Source organism: Lactuca serriola, chromosome 4, assembly GCF_051521515.1.
Source record: "Lactuca serriola cultivar US96UC23 chromosome 4, Lser_US96UC23_V15, whole genome shotgun sequence".
NCBI classification, from domain to species: domain Eukaryota; kingdom Viridiplantae; phylum Streptophyta; class Magnoliopsida; order Asterales; family Asteraceae; genus Lactuca; species Lactuca serriola.
The window spans coordinates 118769266-118794566 of NC_136411.1; the positions used below are offsets into that span (position 1 = coordinate 118769266).

The window sequence follows — 25301 nt, forward strand, 5'->3', positions numbered from 1 at the left end:
GCGGTTTTGACATCCATCTGCCATATTTCATAGTCATGAAATGCAGCTATGGCTAACAGAACCCGAATAGACTTAATCTTGGCTACTGGAGAAAAGGTCTCATCATAATCCACTCCAGGAATTTGAGAGAAGCCCTTTGCAACCAGTCTAGCCTTATAAGTGTGTACTTTACCATCCATGTCGGTCTTCTTTTTGAAGACCCATTTGCACCCTACTGTCTTACGACCTGGTACATTTTCAACCAAGTTCCAAACTTGATTGTCATACATGGATTGTATCTCGCTATCCATAGCCTCTTTCCATTTAGCAGACTCGGGGCCTGCCATGGCTTCCTCGTAGCTGTTAGGGTCATCTTGACTTACTAGTGTTTCATCACTAATAAGTGTCTCACCTTCTGCAGTAATATGGAATCCATAGTAATGCTCAGGTGCACTCCTAACTCTCGTGGAACGTCTCAGAGGTACAGATTTGTCAATTGGCTCAACAGGAGTTTCCTCCTCAAGTTGAGGGCTAGAGTTTGAAGTTCCTTCACCGCTTGATTCTCGAATTTCTTCAAGATCAATTTGTCTCCCACTGTCTCCTTGGCTCATAAATTCTCTCTCTCGAAAGACTCCTCTTCTTGCTACAAAGACCACATTGTCACTAGGTCTGTAGAAGAGGTAACCAAAGGATCGCTGTGGGTAACCGATGAAAATACACCACTCGCTTCGAGGTTCGAGCTTATCATGAGTCTCGCGTCTCACGAAAGCCTCGCAACCCCAAATCTTGATGTGGTCTAGTTTAGGTACTTTACCAGTCCACATCTCGTGAGGAGTTTTGGCAACTTTCTTTGTAGGGACTAGATTAAGAATATGGGCGGCAGTCTCCAAGGCATACCCCCAGAATGAGATTGGTAGCATAGCTCGACTCATCATGGAACGAACCATATCTAACAAGGTTCGATTACGCCTCTCAGCCACACCATTCAACTGTGGTGTCCTGGGAGGTGTCAATTGTGAGACTATCCCACATTCCCTTAGATAGTCGAGGAACTCTGAACTAAGATACTCACCACCACGATCGGATCGAAGCATCTTAATGTTCCTGCCCAATTGATTCTCGACTTCCTGTTTAAATTCCTTAAACTTCTCGAAAGTCTCTGACTTATGCTTGATCAAGTAGACATATCCATATCTACTATAATCATCAGTAAAAGTCAAATAATAACGATTAGCATCCCTTGTGGCATGTTTGAATGGTCCACACACATCCGTGTGTATAAGGTCCAACAAACCTTCACCCCTCTCACACGAACCTGTGAAGGGTGACTTTGTCATTTTTCCAAGTAAGCATGATTCGCAACTATCATCTGACTTTAGGTCAAACGACTCCAAAACTCCATCCTTTTGGAGTTGGCCTATGCGTTTCTTGCTTATATGTCCAAGACGACAATGCCATAAGGATGCTTTATCCAAGTTATTATTAGTAGAATCAATACACAAAACATTATTTCCTAAGTTATCAACAACAGATACAGCTTCATACACACCATCACAAGGTAATGCTTTAAAATAAAGAACATTATTAAAGAAAGCATCAATAGAACCAACTTCATTATTAAATGAAAAGGTAAACCCTTGTTTGTACAAAGCATGAAAGGAAATAATATTTCTTGCCATTCCTGGCGAATAACAACACTTATTCAAATCTAAACTAAACCCACTACTTAGCGATAAAGTATAAACTCCAATCTTGGTAACAGGTATAGCTTTCCTATTCCCCATGATCAAGTTTATCCTTCCTTGCTCCACATCCTCACTTCTTCTTAGTCCCTGCAAGTCACAACAAATGTGAATACCACACCCGGTATCAAGGACCCAAGAATTAGAATGGGGTGAGTTATTAGAAATGATAGTGTAAATACCTGCATGGTTGGGTTTAACTTTCCCATCCTTCACATCTTGCTGGTATTTTGGGCAGTTCCGCTTCCAATGAGCTTTTTCATGGCAATAGAAGCATTCAGCCTCTTTTGGGTCAGAAGAAGGAGTAATGAAACCTTTCTTGGTTCCACTTGAAGAAGAGCCATCAAGGGTCCGAGCCTTGGTACCCTTAGAAGAGCTCTTTCTCTTCCTCCCTCGACTTTTCCCGATTGCCAAAACCGGAGTAGAGTTTTGAGTAGGAGTGATAGCAACCGACTTCCCCTTAAGACCTGTTTCTGCGGTCTTGAGAAGTCCCTGAAGTTTGCTGAGGGTGACTTCTTCCTTGTTCATGTGATATGTCATGCGGAATTGATCATAGCACGATGGTAAGGAATGCAAAATAATATCTATTGCAAGATCCTCCGGGAAGTTCACATTAAGCTTCAGCAAACGATCCACATACCTTTGCATTTTCTGCATGTGGCTCGTGACGGATTCCCCGTCCTTCATCATGGTTGTTATCATGGAGCAGATGATTTCATACCTCTCTTGTCTTGCACTTTGATGGTATCTTTCCATCAAATCTTGGTGCATGTCATAAGGGTAGAAATCCTCATAAGACTTTTGGAGTTCTGCTGTCATCATGGCCATCATGATGCAGGCTACTTTCGTAGCATCCCTTTCATGTGCCCGAAATTCAGCGATCTCCTGAGGAGTTGCAGTGGACTCATCAATCTCCTTAAGCTCCTTGTCAAGGACATATTCTTTGTCCTCGTAGCGGGTAATCATCCTGATGTTTCTGATCCACTCATTGAAGTTGGATCCATCAAAGGTGACTTTCCCACACAAGTTCATAAGGGTAAAGGAGCCATTAGGATTAGAGCCAGAAGCATTGTTGAAAGACATCTGAGGGAAGGAGGACAAGATTAGTTTAGATATAAGAGAGTCCTTAATAAAACACCCAAATGTAATATTAAGGCTAGGATCCAATCACAATATAATATAACTTAGAAGAGGTATGTCGTAATCTAAGCTATATCATATTTGAAAGGTAGGTGAATGACGATTCACCAATTTCCACCACGAAAACCGCAATATTTTAGTATTAGGTTTTGAATGGTTCTTAGAAATTCCTAGATTCTTTGAGATTCAATGAACTTTTCAAAGGCATGTTTCAATCTCGAGTGTGCCCTCCAAGTTTTGTGACTGGGATACCGAGGATCACAAAACGAGGTGTGAAGTAACCATGCAAATCACTTGGTACCCTTAAAGTTTATCACTCAATCGATGTGCCGGTTAACCACACACGCTCCATCGATACTATAATAAACCCTAAGTCACCCTTTACCTACCTTGTTAAGTCCAAGTTAGTGTGCCGGTTAACCACACACGCTCCACCAACGACTTAATCAAAGTGTAAAGTGTAATTTCATGGAATAGCACCTTATTCACATTTTTCCTAAAGTAACTAAGATTGGGAATTTAATAAAACATTTAGTTACTTTATAATATTCATCATACTTTGAATGAGAATTAATAAGTCCTTGTCTTACCCGTTCGGCTAACGACCCTCCACCGATCAAGCAAGCGGTGGGTGAGAGTGGACACCCATTAAGTCACCATTTTATAGGCAACAACCTTATACCCACCTTATAGACCGGCTTCGTGAATGAGGCGTACTAGCGGTAAGACGACTTTGTTCTTATACATATATATATAATTATTAAATCATAATAATATAAGTATAAGGGTTGAATTTTAACTTTTAAAATTCTAGGGGTTGGAACTAAAGTTTTAACTTAACTTTACTTGTTCCAAAACTTGAGGGCAAGTTTTGTAAACTTTCAAAACTTTTCATTTCTTGTAACTTATGAGTTTAATAGAGTAATAAAATGAGGACTTTTCATTTTTCCTAACTCTTGTGTTCTTTTAATGGTTTTTAATCCAAGAGACTTTTGGTTTTCCATAACTTGAGGACAAGTTATGGACTCCATTAAAACACATTATGATCATGAATTAATCTACCACATAGGTTACAAATAATTCCTATGATCATCTAAACATCATAAGAACAAGAATATGAATATGAACACTTTCAAGAATCAAAATCACATTTAATCTTTGTAATTTTGATAACTAGTTGTTGTAAATGAGTTAGAAAAGACATTACACCTTCTAAAATAAGTTTTCAAGTACCAAAACATTTTAGGGTAATGATTCTAATCCATTTCCAGCAACTCAAGTCGAAATTCTGCACTCTGTCGACCCTACTCGCCGAGTGCATAAACCTACTCGCCGAGTAGGTTGAAGATACACATGAACTCGACGAGTCCTCCCCATGGACTCGCCGAGTCCATCAGTCAGACAGCAGAATTTTCGACTTTCTTCAACTTTTAAGCACAAATAACAAACAAACAAGCCTAGGCTCTGATACCACTGATGGGTTTTGAGCATTCTAACACTTCCTAAGTGTACATGCAACCCTAATAACCTTGGATCTATGTTTTTCTAATTATCATGCAAAGTTGAATTCCAAGGTTATATTCCTATCTAGCATACATGGGGAACAATTTTAGCTTGAATCATAGATAGAATAACTTACCTTGTTGTTGCTTGTGTTCCTTGAAACCTTGTGAGCCTAGCACCCCAAGTGTGATGCCTCAAATGCTTCACACAACACCAAATGCTCTTGGAAAAACTCTTGAGATAACACACACTTCTCAAAATCGGCCAAGCCCTCTAGTTTCTTAGTGTTCAACTTGTGTGTCACTTGTGTAGCCAATTTTGTGGAGAATGGGACTCTTATATAGTGTTGGCACATCTAGGGTTACACCATGTAAACCCTAATGTGTCATGACTCTTCATTTCCATGACCCATGGGTTTGTAACTCCCATGGAGCATCCATGGAGCATCCTATGGGTAGAACCCAACTTGATAATCCATGGAGCCTCTTAGCCCACTATACAAGATATGAATGATTTACATAATCAACCCATATATTTAATTAGTTATCCTTTGATCACTTAATTAATTCCAAATTAATTCTTTGATCAACTAATTAAATAATATTATTAATATATTAGAACTTATAATATATTAATAATCTCCAAGTGTTATTTCTCTCATTTAGTCTATCCAATTGCATGGTGCCATGCAACCCAAATGGACCATGCCGGGTCGGGTCAAGTACAAGCCCGAAATAGTTATGGACTTAGACACCTTATCCAACATTATCTTCTAAAGGGTTGTGACACAAATATGACTTGTGATGTGTGGGGGTAAACCGGAGAGGTCATTAAGGTTCATGGTTTAAACCTATAAGGATACCATTGAATCCGCCTCTTCTTGTTTGTTCTCATTAGACTAGGTTTTAATCTTCGTGACACCCGAGTGACATCATCTGTCTGAGTGAAAGGAAACTTACCAACTTGGTGGGGGATTGTTGGAACTTTATATATAAAGGAGTTGCAAGTTGGCAATTTCCTTTGTATCCCAATTTGGTGGGGGGGGAAGAAACTTTTGTGGGTTTATAAGCCTATTCCCTTGGTAAGCCTTCAAAGGTTTTAGTGGATCAAAGGAATGGGCCAAGCCCACGCGCGCCCCTAGCCTAGCATAGCACTAGCCGACGCCGCGAGTGCGCGAAATGGTGCGATTTAGGCGCACTTTGCACTTCGTACGACGCATCAGTCGCTGGGAGCTGAGGAGCTTTTATTTTTTATGGGTTCGGGTCAAGCTGGTTTGACCGATCCGGTCAAATGGTTGACCGTCGTTGACTTCGTGGAGGCCAAGTCAGGGTATTCTAGAAGGATCAGGAAACGGCTTGCTTGGAGAGCAAGCTGTCGCCCTAGGGTTTCTGGGGCCGGCCTATGGGGGCCTGTTTGATGCCTTCTAGGGTTACAATACCTATAAATACATCTCCCTAGGAGCTGCATGGTTCGGGTCAAGCCGGTTTGACCGGTCCGGTCAAATGGTTGACCGTCGTTGAGTTTGTGGAGGCCAAGTCAGGGTATTCTAGAAGGATCAGGAAACGACTTGCTTGGAGAGCAAGCTGTCGCCCTAGGGTTTCTGGGGCCGGACTATGGGGGCCCGTTTGATGCCTTCTAGGGTTACAATACCTATAAATATAGCTCCCTAGGAGCTGCATGATCACCTCACGAACTCTGAAAGCTCTCACCCTCTCTCTGCGTTTTTTCTCTTCTAGTTTCCGAGTAGTCACTTTGTGTTTGTCGATTTCCAGTGTTGTTGGAATATCGATCAAGCTACATTAAATCCTGGGGTTTTACTCTGTTGCTTAGAGCCAGTACAAGCGAAGTAAAAACCTTTAAGGACATGAGTCTGATCCGTGCAGTTGCTTCAAGATCAAGATCAGCAATCAACAGGTCGGTTTTTACTTTTATGTCTTGTGGTTAATTCGTCCAATAACAGGACAGTCTTCTTCTACCTTTCTTATAATCAGATCTAATCGATAAGGATAAATCTGATTTCTAGACGAAACTTGGTAAATATAATAATAATAATTGAATCTATTATTCGCAACTAATCGACATATAATTCTCAATATTGTTTGTCGGTTTCCTTGTGCGTCTATTAGTTTGTTTTAAACAATAAGGAGAAGCAATAGGAAAAGGAGTGTAATCAATATTGAATGAAGTTTATGCAGACTGAAAGCTTAGTGTTTGCAGTTCCTAAACATTTTTTTGATTTGTAATATACATCAAAAACTTCATAAACCATCCGACAATGCCACAATAATTTTCTTGTAATGTTCTCCAGTCACAACCTGGTTCAATATCACATAACCAAGCACATTGAGATTGACGTATATTTTGTTCACTACAAAGTCACGACGGTTCAAAGTGTTGCATGCTTGTATTTTGCTCAATATGCCGATATATTCAAGAAATACCTACCTTCCACCTTCTTTGTTGACTTTTGGTCCAACTCGATTGTTCAGAATCATCATCGCTTCAAACTACATGGGTGTTAGTATAGGATTTATAATTATTGTGTTTTACCATGAATGTAAGTGGCCCTATTTGTATTGTCCATTGCGTTACGTTTGTATCATTACTATAATATTTTCAAATAATGAGAAATGAGCATTATAAAAACACTATATCATCCTTTGTTATATAATTAACAATTAATTTCAAGATTATATATTTTAGTTAGTTTTACAAATACTAAGAATTGTTGTGGATTGATCATATGATTAGGTGCTTTGACATTCTTGTAGCCACACCTTTGCATGCGCTGGGCTTTCTGTTGCATAGAATTTTGTTGGTGCACCTTACTCTTTTCTCTAATTTCAAATACTTCATTTTCAATAAATCACTAGGCATTTTCAAATTTCAAGGACTGTTTCGATGTTAATATTTATATCATTTTTCAAAAGTCTCCGCTACATAAAAAAGTAATTACAATTCAACTTTGCAAGTTCATAGTAAACCAATAACCATAAATAATATAAAATCGACTGGACACGAATAGAAAACTGTTGGATAATACAAATAGAATATGACTTATGTTGTAATGTTTTTCATGTACTATAACAGTTGAAAAAATATATACACTCAAATTATAAGTTTCTATATAAATTTTAATGTCTTTTAAGACGTACAAACCAAATTGTAACTAAAACAGAAAGCTCGGCGCATAATTAGATCCATAACAAAATTCAATTTAAACAAGTTTAACTATTTAATAAAACAAAAAAGAAATACTATTTATTACTTCATTTACGATCATAAACTGTTAATGATTTTCTGTTGTATTTATAAATGTTGTATTGTAGAATATAAGTCCCTCTTTGCAAGAAGTTAGCAGCCAGCTTTATACCAAAGTTGTTTCTGGTTTACTCAAATCAGCTACAAACTTCATTCATCCTTTTCACTTAGACTTTGCGGCATCTAACATAGGGGTGAAGCCAGGATTTAAAGATAAGGGGGGCTTATATATAATTTTTATAAAAAAAAAATTCGAATAACATAATCGAGTATGTAAAATTGAAAGAGAAACTGATAAAGAAAAAAAAATCGTCTAAATATGAATTGTATCAATCTTTGCAAGAACCAATCTTCAAAAGTTTTCAAACGATCATAAGCACCGATTCTCATACATTAACATGTTATTATTAAAAGAACGACTTAGAACATAGATACATATGATATTATGTTCAAATTAGAAGAATAAAAATAAAAAATTTGTAAAAGTATAACTAATAGTACCTTTCTCACTTTAAGTTGTGCCCGTCTTTACTTCATAGAAGAAAAATCATCTATAAGTTTATCTGTGGAAAATGTATCAGCAATCTCCCTCTCAATGTTAATAAGCATACAACTTTTAAGAAAATCATCATTCATGGTATTCCAAAGTCGCGTTTTCACGATTTTCATTGCTCAGAATGCTCTTTTAGATGTCGCAGTAGAAACAAGAAGCGTCAATATAATGCGAATCAATCTATCAAACAAAGGATAAGTACCAGCCTTTACAGTTTCATGTAGACCCCTGAATTTTTCAATTGTGGGTGATTGCGTACATCTAACTCATAATGTCATAACTCAAGTTTCAACAAATGAATTTCGTGCTCTGTAAAGTCCAAAGGATAATAAGTTGTTGCCAATTTACATATATCTTCAACATTCAAGGACTTTTTTGGATCTAGTGCAACACTGAGACGGAGAAGCTCTGTTACAGACTCATTAAATCTAGAATTCAACTCTTGTAACTGACTGTCAATAGCAGCAATAAACAATTCAACTCGGTAGTGATGCTCTGCAGTGATATTTTCTTTATCACGCCGTGTCCGAATTACATATTTGTAAGTCTCATTCATATCAGGGACCAAAATGTCACTTCTTTTACAAAAACAAACCACTTGATCCAAAAGTGATTGCCAACCTTCATCTTTCAGTTTTTGAAGCAATATTTTTGTTGTGGAAACCAAGGCCAATGCATTAATAACATCTATAGATTTTTGTTGTAAGGATTGGCAAAGCTTGTCAGTTATCCACATTATATCTTTCATCATATGCAAAACAATGACAAAATCAAATGACATTGCATGTTTAAGTGCAAATATTGCATCACCTTTTTGAGAAGATGTAGAACCTTTTGTAGCAATGTCAGTCAACACTACACAAGATGGACCAAAAAGTCTCATCAAACTACATATTGATTTAAAATGAGAACTCCACCTAGTATCTCTAGGTCTTTGTAGTGTTCGTATTTGATTTTTTCCTTTTCCACTCTCAATCTCATCAACCTCAATTAAATAAGAAATTTCAGCAATCTGAGCATCTTGCAATTGATCATGACGCTTGGAAGAAGAAGTTATGACATTAACTATAAAGTTTAAAGTTTTGAAGATGTTATGTACCTTGGTCACATCTTTAGACATTGCAACTTGAGCCAATTGTAATTGATGAGCAAAACAATGTATGTAATAAGCATAAGGGCATTCCTTTAATAATAAATCTTGCAACCCATTCCATTCTCCACGCATGTTACTAGCTCCATCATATCCTTGACCCCGAATATCTTGGACACTAAGTTTATGATAAGACAATGAGCACATTATCTCATTTTTCAAGGTCGATGAAGTTGTATCTTTGACATGAATCAAATCCAAAAATCTTGCTTTGACATTTCCATCTCGGTCAACAAATCTCACAACAATAGCCATTTGTTCTTTCTTAGATTCATCTTGAGACTCGTCAACTATCAAACAAAATTTTGCAGTCCTGATTTCATCACGAGTTGCTTTTTGTACATTGGTAGCTAAAACACGCAATATTTCTTTTTGGAAATCCGGTGATGTGTACTTTGCATTTTGAGGAGCATTTTCTAACACAACATCATCAATAGTCTTGTTATAAGAAGCAAGCAACTTTATAAGTTCAAGGAAATTTCCTTGATTTTTTGAGTCAGGTCCCTCATCATGACCTCTTAAAGCACATGCTTGAAATGTAAGCCATTTGATAGCCTCAATAGAAACTTTAAGACGTAATCTATTATCCATAACTTGTTGAGTTGTTTGTTTCTCTATCACACTCTCTATGTGACACAACTTGTTTTTTAAATCTTCATAGCATTTGATAGAAAAATTATGTGCTGAGGCCGGGGTCTTACCTTCATGGACGATGAAAGCACAATCTTTTCCACAATTCACTTTTTCCATTTATTAAACCCCGCGATGGTAAATGTATCTGACCCGACTCGTCCAATAGGTTTCTTATTGAAAAGAAAGCAAGGGAAACAAAATGCAACATCCTTTTTCTCAGAATATTCCAACCACCAAATTTTTTTAAACCAAACTTGTTGAAAACTACGCATAGAACCATTTGGACTTGAAGGATACTTTGATTTTTGAATTTGGTATGGTCCAAGTTTAATATATAATCGTCTAATCTCATCACGTTGGTGACTTGGATAGCTTGAGATTAAACGTTGTTCTCCGGGATCACGAATCAAAGAATCTTAGTTTACCTCTCTTGAATTTGAAACATCATTTTTTTCAGGTTCAACATTAACAGGCTCTTCCATATTGCTATTTCTTTCAGGTTGTGGGTCATTAGCATCTTCTTGTGGTTTGAAAAAAGAATCAATTGTTCTTTTGTTGCTCATGGTTTACCCTATAATTATAAAAATTAACAAACCAATTAACCAATCATAATATTATCATTAATTACGAATTATACTATTCAAAATAAATATTAATCACAAGTTACAAATGTTAGATATAACTATTTGAATCATAGTTAAGATGGAAATCGTAAAATATAAAGCAACCAATTACCTTGAGAGTGCCAATGAATTAAATTGTAATTGATGCTCTCCTTTGAAGTAACTGCCGAATAATTAAACTGTAATTGATATTCTCCCTTTGAAGTAATTGCCGGCAGCGATGAATTCTAAATTGACGTCTCCTAAATTGTGGTAAGTGATGTACTTTGTATCTTTATTAAATTAAATGGGCTATAGGAGGGGCATGGGCTTAAATTGAATTTTATTTTGGGCTAAAAACAATAATATATATATATATATATATATATATATATATATATATATATATATATATATATATTTCTATTTATTAGTATATAATGGAAGTAAAGAGGGGGGGGGGGGGGGGGGGGGAGCACACCTGCTAGCCCCTGTGTTGCCTCCTCCCTTGATCTAACACGCGGTGCGTGGGGCCTACGTGGCTTGCACTATAAAACACATACACCACCCCCCACCTTTTGTGGCATGGTGATTTGTTACCATCTCAGAGTTGCCCACTTCACACACATGGGGCGTGCTCTGGATGGTGTTGCAGTGGTGGAAGTTGGTTGTGTAAGGCGGAAAGTAGAGGCTATACCCCACAACCTTAGGTTCTGTAGGCTCAGTTCAGGTCCCCTAAAACTCACACTCACACACACTAAAAAACTCACGTACGTAATGTTAGATAGTGTACTTACTGCTTGAACCACTATCATTGATCTTACTTTTTAAATTAAATTAGAAACAAATTAACAAACTAGCTATTAAGGCTAATCGGAGTGGAGTCACTATTGTTTTTGGCTATTGTTTTCTTTTTTTCGTTTTTTTCCTCCAAAATCATATCTATTAAAATATCATGCTATCATTCATTATCTTTTTTTTATGCTACACTGGTTAAGCCTACGTGCCAAAATGGTAGAAGTGTTACCACACCCTCCAACCTAAATAAGACATTAAGAAAAGAATAGTTAAGCATCAAAACCCACGTTCAGCTTCTACTTTTCTCGTCAACCAAGACCAAGTTTCTGTTGATCCGAATCTACCTATGACACGTGATCAACGACCCGCTCGCCCATTGACTCGTTAAATAAACCGATTAACCCAACAGGTTCATCCCTAAAAACAATAAACACAATAAGTTAGAACTTTTTATAAATAAGATTAACATATTTTTTTATTATTTTTAATGATTATTACAAGTTCATTGTTTGTCCATTTACAAATCGAGATGATGCAGATTGTTAGTTTTTCATTGTTTGTCCTATTTACCGGTCCAAGTTAACATTTTCCGGAGATCTTGTATGTGACGTTGTTGATCTTAGAGGCAGGACTGTCGATCCTCGTTACGGTACCCTGTCTTAATGAGATCCTCAAAGTCTAATGTTGCTACTTTTGTTATATACTATACTTAACAGAATTAGTGCTAAACTGCTAATATAAATTATCGAGAAAAATAACTAAGTTATCATGTAATTTTAGATATCACTGAATTAGAAAACAAACTAATTAACACCGCCTTTTAAGAGGAATGAACGAAACACATATCCTCATATATAATCTATTATGTTGATTACTAGAATAATTGCATACACCATAGATCTTAAAATCCGTTGCTAAAATTGTAAGTTACAATATGCTAAGTTTTACATGAAGAAGAATTATCTTATATATTATTTAAATAATTTCTGCATATGTAACTGGATATTGATTCCGTTTCTGCTATAAAAATCACCCATACAAAGAATAACTAAAATTGAATTCTTTATCTTAAAAAACAATTAACTAATAATACTCAAAACTCTAGCCTCTGGTATACTTTGAAGAGCAGGCCTCCAGTAACTCCCACAATTTCGATTCACTTGCCTGCTTCTTTGAATCTGGAATCTCTTTATCTCCTTCAACCTTCGATCTAATGGATTTGAAACTGATGATCTCATTAATGGTCGGATATTCACATGATTCCCAACATTGTCATTTTTCTTCACAGCTTGTTCAAGAATTTTCTGCAGTTGATGTCTTTTCATCAGGATTTTCATCCTCACCACTCCATCTTTCCCACTGTCCGTGAAACTACTCCTCCCGGAACCCCTGTGACATTAAGAACTTTGAGATTTGTAGTAGCCATTTGATTTCTCGACCTTGCAATATGAGATGAAAATATCGATTCTATTTTGTTTAGATATTGGATATAAATAGTTATGTTTATGTGCCAATGAATTGCATGGTTTATATAGGTGTGTGATGTACCTATAAACCTATAAAGTCTAATAAATAAATAAAAACACAGCACATTAGAGTTGGTTGATCAAATGAAATCAAGAATGTCAGACACATTAACTGTACAATTATTAAAAAAATGAAGTTGTTAGTTATTTGGCATTGGCATTTAAATTTTTTCGACCTTTAAGCATTATACTTTAGCCAAACTGTCCTTGCCTGAAATATTATTATTAATGTAATTGTTCGTTATTTTACAATGGTGTTTGATTGAATTTTGTTCAACAACATATTAATTTAAATGGTTTGATTTCCGGTAGAATAAAGAATTATTTGCAACAAAAAACAGAGGGACAGATATTTTCATCTTTTTCACATAATACCAATATATATTTTTTTATCACACTACTAGAAACTTGAGTTTCAGCTACGGATTTAGAGAGGAATTAAATCTGTAGCAAATTTTAGGCTTATAGAGAGGGAATTACGAGAGATCTGCAATGGTTTGAACAATTATTTTATTTATTCAACATTTAGCATATTAGAGAGTGTTTAGCTAGGGATCAGCTACAGATCTCACAAATCGGTGGAAAATGAAGGTATTTGGTGAGGGTTCAACGAGGGAAAGAAAACGGTCGACTTTTTGGCCATTTGGGCGAGAGAATGCCGAAGGAGCATACGCACGTTATGTTTTTATAATTGACGATCCCACACTGAAATTGACGCTCCGATTCCAGTTCCGCGAAGTTTGTGTGAGTTTCCTTCCGTCCCAAATCAGATTTGTCACTCCAATTGAACATGATCTCACCCAAATCTGAAATTGACGACACTCTCGAGTTGCAACTTGCTTAACCTAATCTCACCCTTTCTGTTCAAACAGATGACGACACCACGGACCATTGCAGCTTCCGATTCCGACAGCCTCCACATTTTTAAAATCTAACATTATTCTTTGTTAACTTCCGATTCAGGTATATCTCTTGATTTTATTTGCTTTAGTCATATATTAGGTTAGGTTTGGTTCAGTTGCACAATATATTACGTTAGGGTTTAATTTCTCCATTTTTTTTCCTTTTTCAACCGTTATTCTTCTTATGGTTTGGTGGTGTTTGGTGTTTGGATGTCCTCCTTCTGGGTTCTGGCTTCATATCAAGTATTCTTCATGTGCATCTAGTCTATTGTTAGATTAGGAGACCTATGAGTTTATATTGTTTGCAAAACCTGTAAATCCATGTGTTTTCCATGGAAAGGCTATTGATTTTTACTGATCGATGGGTTCTACCTCTTAGTTATGAATGATATAAATGTAAATTGGAGCAGGTTCTGGTCTTTATCTGATTTTTCTTCCTACTACCTTAAGAGCATCTGTTCGGTTGGTTGATTGTGCCCACGATGTGAAGCTTATATTTGTGTATATTATAACACTCTCCATATCAAAACCAGCAATGAACAAATGGATCTAGCTGCACAAGTAGGTGCAACATAATATTATTTTATTGCTGTTGAATTAGAGTTGTTGATGATATCTTTCAAAGTTAGCTTTTAGAAAAGGTAAATTCTAAAATCACCAGGGATTAAGTTGTGTGATTGTTTTGGATGAGAGCATTCTCATTAACACCATAATCTACTACATTGTTTGATATTGTGTATTTTGATTTCAATGATAATTCATTTGGTCAAATGCAAAAGGGTTAAATGTAAGAAATAGCAAACTAATTTCATTAATCTTTTTATTATAGCATTGTAGTTTCATTTGTTCTCTATTAAAACATGTTAGTATTGTATTGATGTCTATATGATTCTAAAATCTAAATGGGTTGTCTCCAATTGATGGCCTTCATGTGTGGAACACACAGTCCTTAATTTCCATGAAATTTGAACCTAAAACTAAAAGACAAAATTAAAGATCAAGAGTTATAATAAACAACCCCAGTCCCAAGTAAGACTGATCAAAGACTTGAAAGTTTATGAACCCGAGAAGATATCTAGTTTAGTTGATGGGTAGGCTAATTACTAATTATTTAATATGTTATTCTAACATGTATCATATAGAGCAAAATGAAAGTTATATTGAGTATACTTCCATGTATTTTTAAATTTAATACATGTAAGAAGAAAATAATTTGTCATAATCATAATGAGCATCACAATTAAGGCTTAATTATGTATGTACATACAAGAAGCACAATATAACTTAATCATCTTAATAATTAAAACATCATTAAACTTTCACAATTATTTACATCTAATAAACGAGCAAAAATAAGTTTTTATATAATAATACTCATATCAGTTAAGAACTAGTTATAGACATACATATATGAAGCAGAATCTATGTTTGGCTTTTCTATTTTCTAACCATTACCCCTAGACACCAATGCATGGATCTTTGCTCTATTTTGGTAACATGATTTTAGAAAGGTTCACATAGTTTATGTAAGAAACTTACTTGAAGAGAAAGATCATAAGCCCCTCTGCATTTTTTTTTCTCCCTATGGTTTCATTTTGTTTTGGAATTATATGGTAAAATGACGAATTTGCCCTAAATTTTGTATTTTAATAGAAATTTGATAAGGGCCTAAGGGGGGATAAGATGGTCATTATGCTTGTTATTTTGTTTTGGAATTATATGTTTAGGTCCATGGAATTTACATTTTGCCATTACGATTTTTTATTAGAGCATATCTAATCTTGGTAAAATTATTGCATTTTCACAAATGAAAACATTTATAGTTTTCAATCATTACTGCATTTTCAAAAATTTAATCATTTATGCCATTGTACTTTTAGTTTTTAATTATTTTAAAGTTTTGAAATTTTAAATGTATTTTTTTTCAATGCATTTTAATTTCAAAAAATCTTCAAGTTTAGTGCTCTAAGTTAAAAAATCAACACATTTTTAGCATTGTACTTTTAGTTTCAATATGTTATTCAAAAATTCAAATTTTCTTTCATATCAAGGATTTTTACTTTTAAAAATCAACCCATTTTAACATTGTACTTTTCAATCATTATTAGATATTAAAAATTTTAACAAATATCGCACTGTAATTTTAATTCTTATTTCTTTTAAAGCTGTGTAATTTTTAAAAGTTCTTTTTTCAATGTAATTTTAAAACTGTTTTTTTTTTCAATGCGTTTTTATTCGAAAAACCTTCCAATTTGTCATTCCACTTTTCCTATTATTAAGACACTGAATTATCAAAAATGAATCCATTTTAACATTGTACTTTTAGGTTTCATTCTGTTATTGAAACATCCAACTTTTATTTCATATCAAGGCCTTTTACTTTAAGAAATCTACCATTTATAGCATTGGACTTTCAGTTTTTTTCTTTTCCTTTTTTTTTTAAATTGTATATTGCATTTTCAGAAATCAAACTGTTTATAGCATTTTACTTTTAGTACTCAAGTCTTTTAATGTATTGTCTTCTTTTTAAAGCTTTTTATAAATGCCTTTTCTTTGAAAAATCTTCCAATTTAGTACCCAGCTTTAGTTTTCTTATTATTAGCACATTGTATTTTCAAAAATCAACCCATTTTAGTTAAGAAATCTACTTTTCTTTTTTACTTCAGGAGCAACTATTTGTTTTGTATAAACTTCAGACTCACACAGAAGGACCCAATGAATGAGGCACGAAATATGAAACACGTGGAATGCCTGCATCATTGTTGTATAGTATTACATTCAATAACAAAAGATATGCAAATGACACTTTAGGTCCCTATAGTTTTAATTTTCTGGAATTATTTTCTGTAGTTTTTAATTTGCATGAATTACATTTCTGGTCCCTGTAGCTTTAAATTTCAGGAATTACATTGTCACTATGAAAGTGGGAAATAAGCAAAAGACACTTTTGGTTCGTATAGTTTTAGTTTTCCAAAATTATATTTTTGGTCCCTGAAGTTTTTAGTTTGTTGTCAGGGTGTCAGACTCAGCCCAAGACCCGCCGTTGTATATGAGAAGTTCCTTCTAGGAGTGGTAAGAAGTTGCTATATTATTTATTTATGTTTTTGTAGGCTAAATGTCTGCTGGATGCCTTACCAGCAAGTGATGGAGCTTGATTTTAGGGCGTCCTCACCAGGATTTTTTGGATATTGCCTTGAAGGTTAAAATTTTGAAATAAATACTATGTATTTTCTATTCACCACATGCTTTTATGTATTTCTCCTCACTTTTATGCATCCTGAAATGCAGTGTGTTGTTCATCCAAAAGATGAAATCCGCGCAAAAGCTATACGACTGGTAAAACTTTTACATTTTTTTTTTTGTTTTTTTGATACACAAAGTCAAAACTACTTGATGAGTGAATTTTTGCTGTAAACAAACTTTATGTAATTAATTTCATCTCAGAGAAAATCGAGGATTTTGCCACAAACAAATTGCTCTCGGCTGTTAACAGAGCAGTATCAGCCATCAGGTGCTGAGCTGTCAGTTTGTGGGGCCAATGAGCGAAAACCTCAAGGGCAGGTGTGCTACGAATGGTAATGGTAATTGAAATACTTTATCCATTTTCAGATGGTAATTGAAGGTTAAACTTTTTTCTGTTTGTACCTCTTTTGCATACTTTGGATTTCTTGGTGGTAAAATGTTCTCAACCGTTGGGAGTTTGATGTTATGTGGATAGTTTTGTTTTTAGATGTTTTTTGAATGATATTTTGGTAAACTTTGATAGTTTTGGTATTGTAATGTTTTCTTGTATCATTATTTGATTATTTGATGTTTTTTTAGTATAATAATTTGATGATTGTAGTATTTTTTTCTTCTAGAATCATAATAAAACAAATGATATTACAAGTTTGCGACAGATTGGCGACAAAAAAATAATAATTTAATGCATGAATTTTGCGAGGGGTTAGCTACGGAAAGAAAATCATTTCTAAAGTTTGCGACGAATCAACGACGGAACAAAAAAAAAATTAATGTATGAATTTTGCAATGGATTAGCTATGGAAAAAAATCATGTCTAAAGTTTGCGACAGATCAGCGACGGAAAAAAAAATTTAGTATATATGAATTTTGCAAGGGATTAGCTATGGAAAAAAATGATCACTGAAATTTGCGACAAAACAGCGACGGAATGACTTTAACATAATTTGTCGCCAATGCCCTAAGTAAATGTATTGACTGACATTTAGCGACGGATATTCTGTCGCTACATTTGTCGCAAGGAAAAACCCATCCGTAGCTAAAACCCTCGCTGAGAAATTAGCCACATTTTAATTACCTATGGAGTGAATCCGTCGCTGATCCATCGCAAACAACCTTTAGCGACGGAATAGCGATGGATTCTTCCGTCTCTAAAACCCATGTTTCTAGTAGTGGTTGTGATACCGTACTTCACCAATTTTACCAGTAGCATAACTACCGCGATTATCATTGCATTTCCATTGGTTTGTAGAAAATCTTAGAGCTCAACAATAGAAGTCAATCGTTTGAGCTCAGAATTTCTTATAAGAGGTTTAATGTTCAAACCTTGCACAATATTGATATGGCTCCACAATTTATCCCCACGTGGATCTTGGGACATGTACAATGTAGACCATCCAAATGATAGGGTTTGCTATTTTTATAGAACAAAAACTGATATGTACGAGTAGTCTCTAGGACATGACCTCTTATTAATCAATCGACGTTGATGATGAAGCATTGATGGTGAAGCGAATTTCATTAAATTTTAGTTAACGGTTAATTTTTAATTTTTCATTGAATTTAACTTTAAACTAAAATAACAAGTTATGGAAACTAAAAATCAAATCAAAATATAAAAATACACATGTTAAGTTCAATCTTTTAGATTTTTCTCATTCCCAACATCTCAATACGTACAAGTGTTGATATCCTTATGTATGGGAAATACATAATTATCTAAAACATTTTATAGGATTAGATAATTTACAAAGATACTGAATATATATTACATGAAATGATGTTTATCACTAATAGTCCCCCACATTCAAAGTAGAAGGTGGACAGACTTGGAGACAATCTCGAAAATCATCAAATAAAAATAAATGGGGGTCCATTTGTGATGTTTTGACAAGTTGTTAACAGGGAACATGTAATACATAAATTTCACCATTAGCCACTTTTCCATAAACAATATGTATATTGATCATTTCGATGTGCTTTGGTGTGATGTTAATTAAAACGGATTGCCCGAAAGGTAAATGGTACTACATTGTCACACTAAACTATAGTGACTTCAGTAAGGGAAATGTAATTCAAGAAGCAAATTATGTAACCAAGAAATAAGATTTTGGTCGACAAATACACAATAGCGTAAGGTGGAACGACGAGCGTCTGGACACCCCGCCCCCAATTTGTATTAGTGTAGCGTAGGAGATTCATGGAAACTGATTTGAATATATATAAATCATAAGAGAAAGTGCCTTTTAAGTATCAAATGATGTGCTTAAGGGCATCCAAATAACCAATGTGTAGGTTGTGCATGTGTAAGAAAAATTGTTGCATTGCATAGGAAATATGAAGTCTAGTTAAAGTAAGATACTGTAAGGCATATGCAGGCTACAATAATCGGTGGGTCTGAATAGCAATACCCTGTGGTGGAGCTCAAGCTCAGCTTAGTATTTTTGTTAATGGGTGTATGGGATGGTTTGAAAACATGATGTCATGTTTAATGATGTCTTCGACGTATTAGTTTTGTTGAGAAACATATGATTGTCACAACAGTTAACTACACTGCCCAAAAAATAAATAAGAAGGCCATGGTCCTTCATGGAAAATTCAGAGCCTAAGAGAATCATACATATATAGTAAAAGGTAAGCAACATTATTTCCATGGAAATATATAAAATACAATCAATGGCCACATTTTATTGTGGATGAACCAAATTATAGAAACATAATTTTTGAACCACTTGTACCAAGCTTGTGGGCCTTTCTTAGGCTGTATAAGGACCCCTTGAAGAGACATACAAAGTTTGGATGTGATGAATCTTAAAACCTCATTGGTGGATGCATGTACATCATTGCATATAAATTATGTATAAGAATATGCTTTTAACATCCAAATTATGGATTGGTCATGACTTTGACGATGCAAGCCTTAATAAGATATAGAAAAGGGTTAACTTGACAACTAGGATAAAGGTTTCGTGGTAGTCAACTCTCAGTTGTCTGTAATAGCCATCAGTAACAAGGCAATCTTTATAAGCAACCAAAGGACTGTCAGTATTCATTTTGTGTTGAAAATCTATATAGAGAGGATAACATTCATATACACTAGTACAAAACCTATTTAATAGTGCGATGCAGGGGCGGAACACAAGCACTACAAGTAGGGGGGCCGGAATCAAAACTTCATAATTAAAATATATAAGCAAGTTTTATTTTGTGCAAAACTATGACATATTAAAACTGTAAACATGAAAACTAATATAAATATTATTACATCGTTTTTCAAAGTGGAACGTGACGATCTTTTGCATTTTTTAAGTCTTGTACAATTGTGTCTAAACTAATCTTTTCAGCAAGTTCTCGTTCGAAGTGCAAAACCATTGAGTCATTCAAAAACTCGTCTTCCATTTTATTCCGTAACCTTGTTTTAATGAGGTTCATTGCCGAAAATGACCTCTCCGTTGTAGCAGTAGAAACTGGAAGAGTAAGTATGAGACTCACTACTTGATAAATAAGATCAAAGTTCGCCACTCTTTTTGTCTTTATCAACCATTGACACAATTCTGATATAGATGTCAATAGTTTATAATCTACATGTTGAATGACATCAATCTTATAATCTTGAAGTTGTATCTTCAAAAGTACTTTCTCTTGTTCATTGAAATCTTCGGGATAAAACTTCTCTACTAACTTAATCACATCACCACTTCGAAAAGGCTCAACGACACTTTTAGGATCTAAAGTTGTTGAAAGTCGAAGCATCTCCGTTGATATATTATTTAATCGATGATTTAGTTCAATTAATTGACAATTAATTGCTTCATAAAATATATCCACACGGTAATGATGCTCAAGTGTATGATCACTATGCTCATTACATGCTCGAGCCCCTGTACTAAAGTATGGAGAAGACATATCAGGGGTATCAATGTTGCGTTCCTGAAAAAACGACATAACAAGAGACAACAAACCATCCCATATTTCATCTCATTTTTTGCAATAACAATTTGGTGGATGCAACTAGCCTCAATGCATTACAAATATCTTGAGATTGTCTTTGTAAAGCTTGACAAAGTAAATCGGTAATCTCCATTATTTCTTTCTCAAGATGAAGAACAAAAATGAACTCAAATGTAGTAATAGCCTCATATACTGAATCTGTGTCGCCTTTGATTGGACCGGTGCCATCTTTAATAATTTTAAGTAAAACCTCACAAGTTGGACTAAACATTTTAATTAAGCTTGAAACTGACTTGAGGTGAGAACTCTATCTAGTATCGCCAGCTCGTTGTAATGTACCAATTTGATTAAGACCTCTACCTGTCTCTAACTCATCAATAGAAATCTTATAAGCAATTTCCTCAGCTTGTGCATCTCTAAGTTGGTCGGTACGCTTGGAGGAAGCACCAACAACATTGATAACAAAAGATAATCGAGTAAAAAACTTCTGTAATGCAACAACTCCTTGGGAAGCATCCATTAATGCTAATTGTAATCGATGTGCAAAACAATGAACATAATATGCGTATGGACAATCATTTGAAATCAATGCTTGCAAACCCTTGAAATGACCTCGCATATTACTTGCATCATCATAGCCCTGACCACGAATTGACTTAAGATCAAGATTGTTATGTGACAATACAGAATAAATTGCATTCTTAAGAGTTTGTGATGTAGTGCCAGGTACATGAACAAGCCCAAAGAAACGCTCCATAATGAAGCTATCTTTATTTAAGAATCTCAAAACAATTGACATTTGTTCTTTATTAGACTGATCATGTGCTTCATCAACAACTAAACAAAATTTTCCTCCATTAATCTCCTCACAAATCATCCTCCTCACCCTAGTTGAGATAAGGTTTAAAATCTCTTTTTGAATTGATGGTGATGTATATAATGCATGTTTAGGAGCGGTACGGAACAATTCTTCCATCTCTATATTAAAAACGCCAAGTGCCTTCAATATTTCACGAAATTTTCCTTTGTTTATGGAATCTGATCCTTCATCGTGACCTCTATATGCAATTCCTTGAAATACACATAAACGGACTGTATAAATAGTAGCCTTCAATCTCAATCTATTATTTTTACGCTCCTCTTCTGTAAATGCCTCAAACACATTTCGTATATTTTGCACCTCATTTAACAAATCATCACATGATTTTTGTGCAACATTGTGAAAAGATGTACACTCAGTTCCTATGTGATTCAAAAAGAAGCAATTTTTTCCACCACACTCTTCCAGTTATGAAATCCATCTATAGTAAATGCTCGTTGGCCGTAGTGTCCCATTCCAGAAGGCTTGTTGAATAGAAAACATGGAAAACAAAACCCAACATCTATGCTCTTTGAATATTCAAGCCAAGGATATAACTTAAACCAAGAAGCTTGAAAACTACATTTATGGGTTTCTGGTCCAGATTTTGGATATACAGAAAGTGTTTGTTGAAAGGGACCACGATTAATATATGCTCGTATAATAGTATCTCGTTGATTAATTGGATAATCATAAATTTGCTTACGCAAACCCGGATCTCGTTCTAATGTACTAAGATCAATTTCATTATTTTCAAGATGAGATTTTATGAAACGGTTTTCAGTAGTAATAGGAACATCAGGCGTGGTGGTATCTTCATCCAAAACAATCTTTAGTGTGTTTTCGGAATCTTGAGTACAACATGACTATTTTCTTTTGAAAAATCCATCAATAGTAGATTGTTTTTTCATGTTCATATAAACTACACAATCAAATTTACAAACAATTAACAAATAACAATAAACAAATAAAGTTTTTAAAAAAAAAAAAAAGATAATATAAAACACATATAATTTTAATTAATTAAATATCATAACAAGTGACACATATACATACAAAAATATATGATAATATATTATATACACATGTCATCGATTCCACAAAATTTATATGTTAATAAATCAATTATAGAATATTATATATATATATATATATATATATATATATATATATATATATATATATATATATATTCGTTCCTATGCAAATAAATCAACCCATTTAAAGTGAATAACATACTAATAAATTCTAAGTGCAAAATATATATTTCTTTAATTCAACAAATATTATCTGTCATTGTGTCATAGACTCATAGAGCTTATGTGTATGAACAGTATCAATTCCTAATTTATTGACTAAGGGAGTGTGAGAGAAAAGGCATTAAATAGAAATATAAATAACAAGAGAGAGAGAGAGAGAGATAGAGAGAGAGAGAGAGAGAGAAGCCATATACCTTAGGAAATAAGAACGGAGATGAAGAACAGGCGAAGAAAACCTTAGGGGAGGCAGCATCGACTGAACACTCAAGCACACGGTGGTCAGCGGAGGTCAACAATCCGGCGACTGGAAAAGTGAACAAGACAACAGTCTTAACTGGCGGCGTTCTTCCGGTGAGTTTTGAGAAGTAATTTCCTGACGGCCCGATTAGATTTTGGATTTTAGGCTAACAATTATCAGTTTTCTTAAACTCAAACTTGGGTTGAATTGTTGTAAATTTGACAAGATTTTGGGGTTTTTATAGATTTTTAATAGATATTTAGTTTCCTTATTTTATAAATTTATAAAGAAACGAGGTTTGTTTTGATTTTCTTATTGATCTTCCTCAAATTTTGATTTTCGGTTATTCCTATCTTAGATTTGCATATTTTAAGATGTTATGTATATGTCATGATGTGGAAACCGGGGGGAGGGAGGGGGGGGGGGGGGAAGATATGATTCCAGATAAATTTTCAATTGGGTAATATAGATACAGGTATTAAGAGACCCAAAAGCGAGGAGGCCATGGCCCCCTCCGGCCCCTATGAGGGTTCGCCATTGGTGCGACGGGATTTTTTTTTAATACGGTGGTCGCATAAAACCGCATCATTAAAGTGTTTTCGCATTAATATACTAAGAAATCGCATCATCTAACATATTTTTTTTGAGGCGGTGTCTATAAAACCGCATTAAAAGCCATTTATTATTGTGTTTACTTCAAAAGCGCATTATTAAACATTCAGTTCCTTATTCCCTCCTAATATTTGGTTCTTGGCAGTGCTTCCCTTTCAATTTTTCCATTTCCGGCGCCATGCATTTCCTACCAATATCTACTTCTTCATCTCTCACCCAAACCGCAGACAACACAACAAATGTCGTCGACTTCCACCTCCTGCTCCGGTACAAAATCGGAAAACCCTAGCTTTTGATTTTTTCTGATTTTCTATTAATAAATAGTTAAATGTTTTGATTTTTCGTGTCTTCGCTGATTTCGCTTTGGTTCGTCCAATGCACGCCTCAAAGACCCTTCCCCTGTATGCTTTCTTCTCTTGCCGATGTATTACCCCGACAATTTCATCGATTTCTACCCACCCGCAGTAAGGTAGCCTCCACGCTGGCACAACAACCCCTTCGAACGGCGTAATTTCATCAAGTGTAAAATTTCTGACTTTAAGCGGTTTAAAGAATGGTAAGTAATAAAAAGCCTCTCCTTCTGTCTTTTAATTCTCTACATGTAACGTCACAACAACATTTGGAATTAGGTTGTCTATACGGATCTCAATTTATTCCTCAACATCATTGTTGCTCGATATCAGTATGACATCTTCTTTTCACAGAAAAAGTATGCCATAAAGATACTAAACAGGGCTAATATGTTAAATCTCAAACTTGCTTGCACGTCGGCTGACATCTTGGCCATCTCGATACATCCAACCTTGTTATCTTAGATTACTCCTTTTACTATAACCGAGTTTTAAGATTGTAGTCCCTTACTTTCATTAGGTCCGATATCATCTATGCAGTTCAATAGATGTGCCTTCATATACATTATCCTCAATAGCCTCAATTCATAAAAGTTAAGAGAATCATACGCTACGTATGAAGTACCACTACCTATTAGTTGTAAAAATTTCCTCTTCTGCTCGTAGAATCACAGCCTACTCCGATGTGGATTGGGTTTGTTGTCCAAACACCCAACAATCCACATTTAGGTATTATGTGTTCCTTAGAAACAAGTTTCTATTATGGTCTACGAAATGAAAGAGCACCATTTCTTGGTCCAATGGTGTTGCCAACATTGTCATTGAAATGTGTTGGATTCATAATCTTCTTCATGAGGTTTACAAACCATCTAACGACACCACCATTGTCTATCATGGTAATGTTTGAGCATTCTACTTAGCTAACAACTTGGTTCATCATCACAGAACTAAGCATATCAAGATAGATTTTCACTTTGCTCTTGAAAAGTTTCCTTAGAACAAA

At 34.9% G+C, this 25301-nt stretch overlaps 2 protein-coding genes across 2 annotated transcripts; both read right to left on the reverse strand.

Moving 5' to 3' along the window:
- Positions 1–8452: 8452 nt before the first annotated feature.
- LOC145098765 (uncharacterized) lies at positions 8453–10078 on the reverse strand. Its single transcript, XM_079036372.1, has one exon. It carries the CDS (start codon positions 10076–10078, stop codon positions 8453–8455), a length of 1626 nt encoding a protein of 541 aa, XP_078892498.1.
- A 10224-nt stretch (positions 10079–20302) lies between these two features.
- On the reverse strand, positions 20303–23874 carry LOC145098767 (uncharacterized). The gene is made up of 6 exons (XM_079036373.1): positions 23824–23874; positions 23293–23502; positions 22546–22705; positions 21320–22222; positions 21042–21208; positions 20303–20959 (listed from the first exon to the last, which is right to left on the reverse strand). Exons 1-6 carry the CDS (start codon positions 23872–23874, stop codon positions 20303–20305), a joined length of 2148 nt encoding a protein of 715 aa, XP_078892499.1.
- Positions 23875–25301: the final 1427 nt, after the last annotated feature.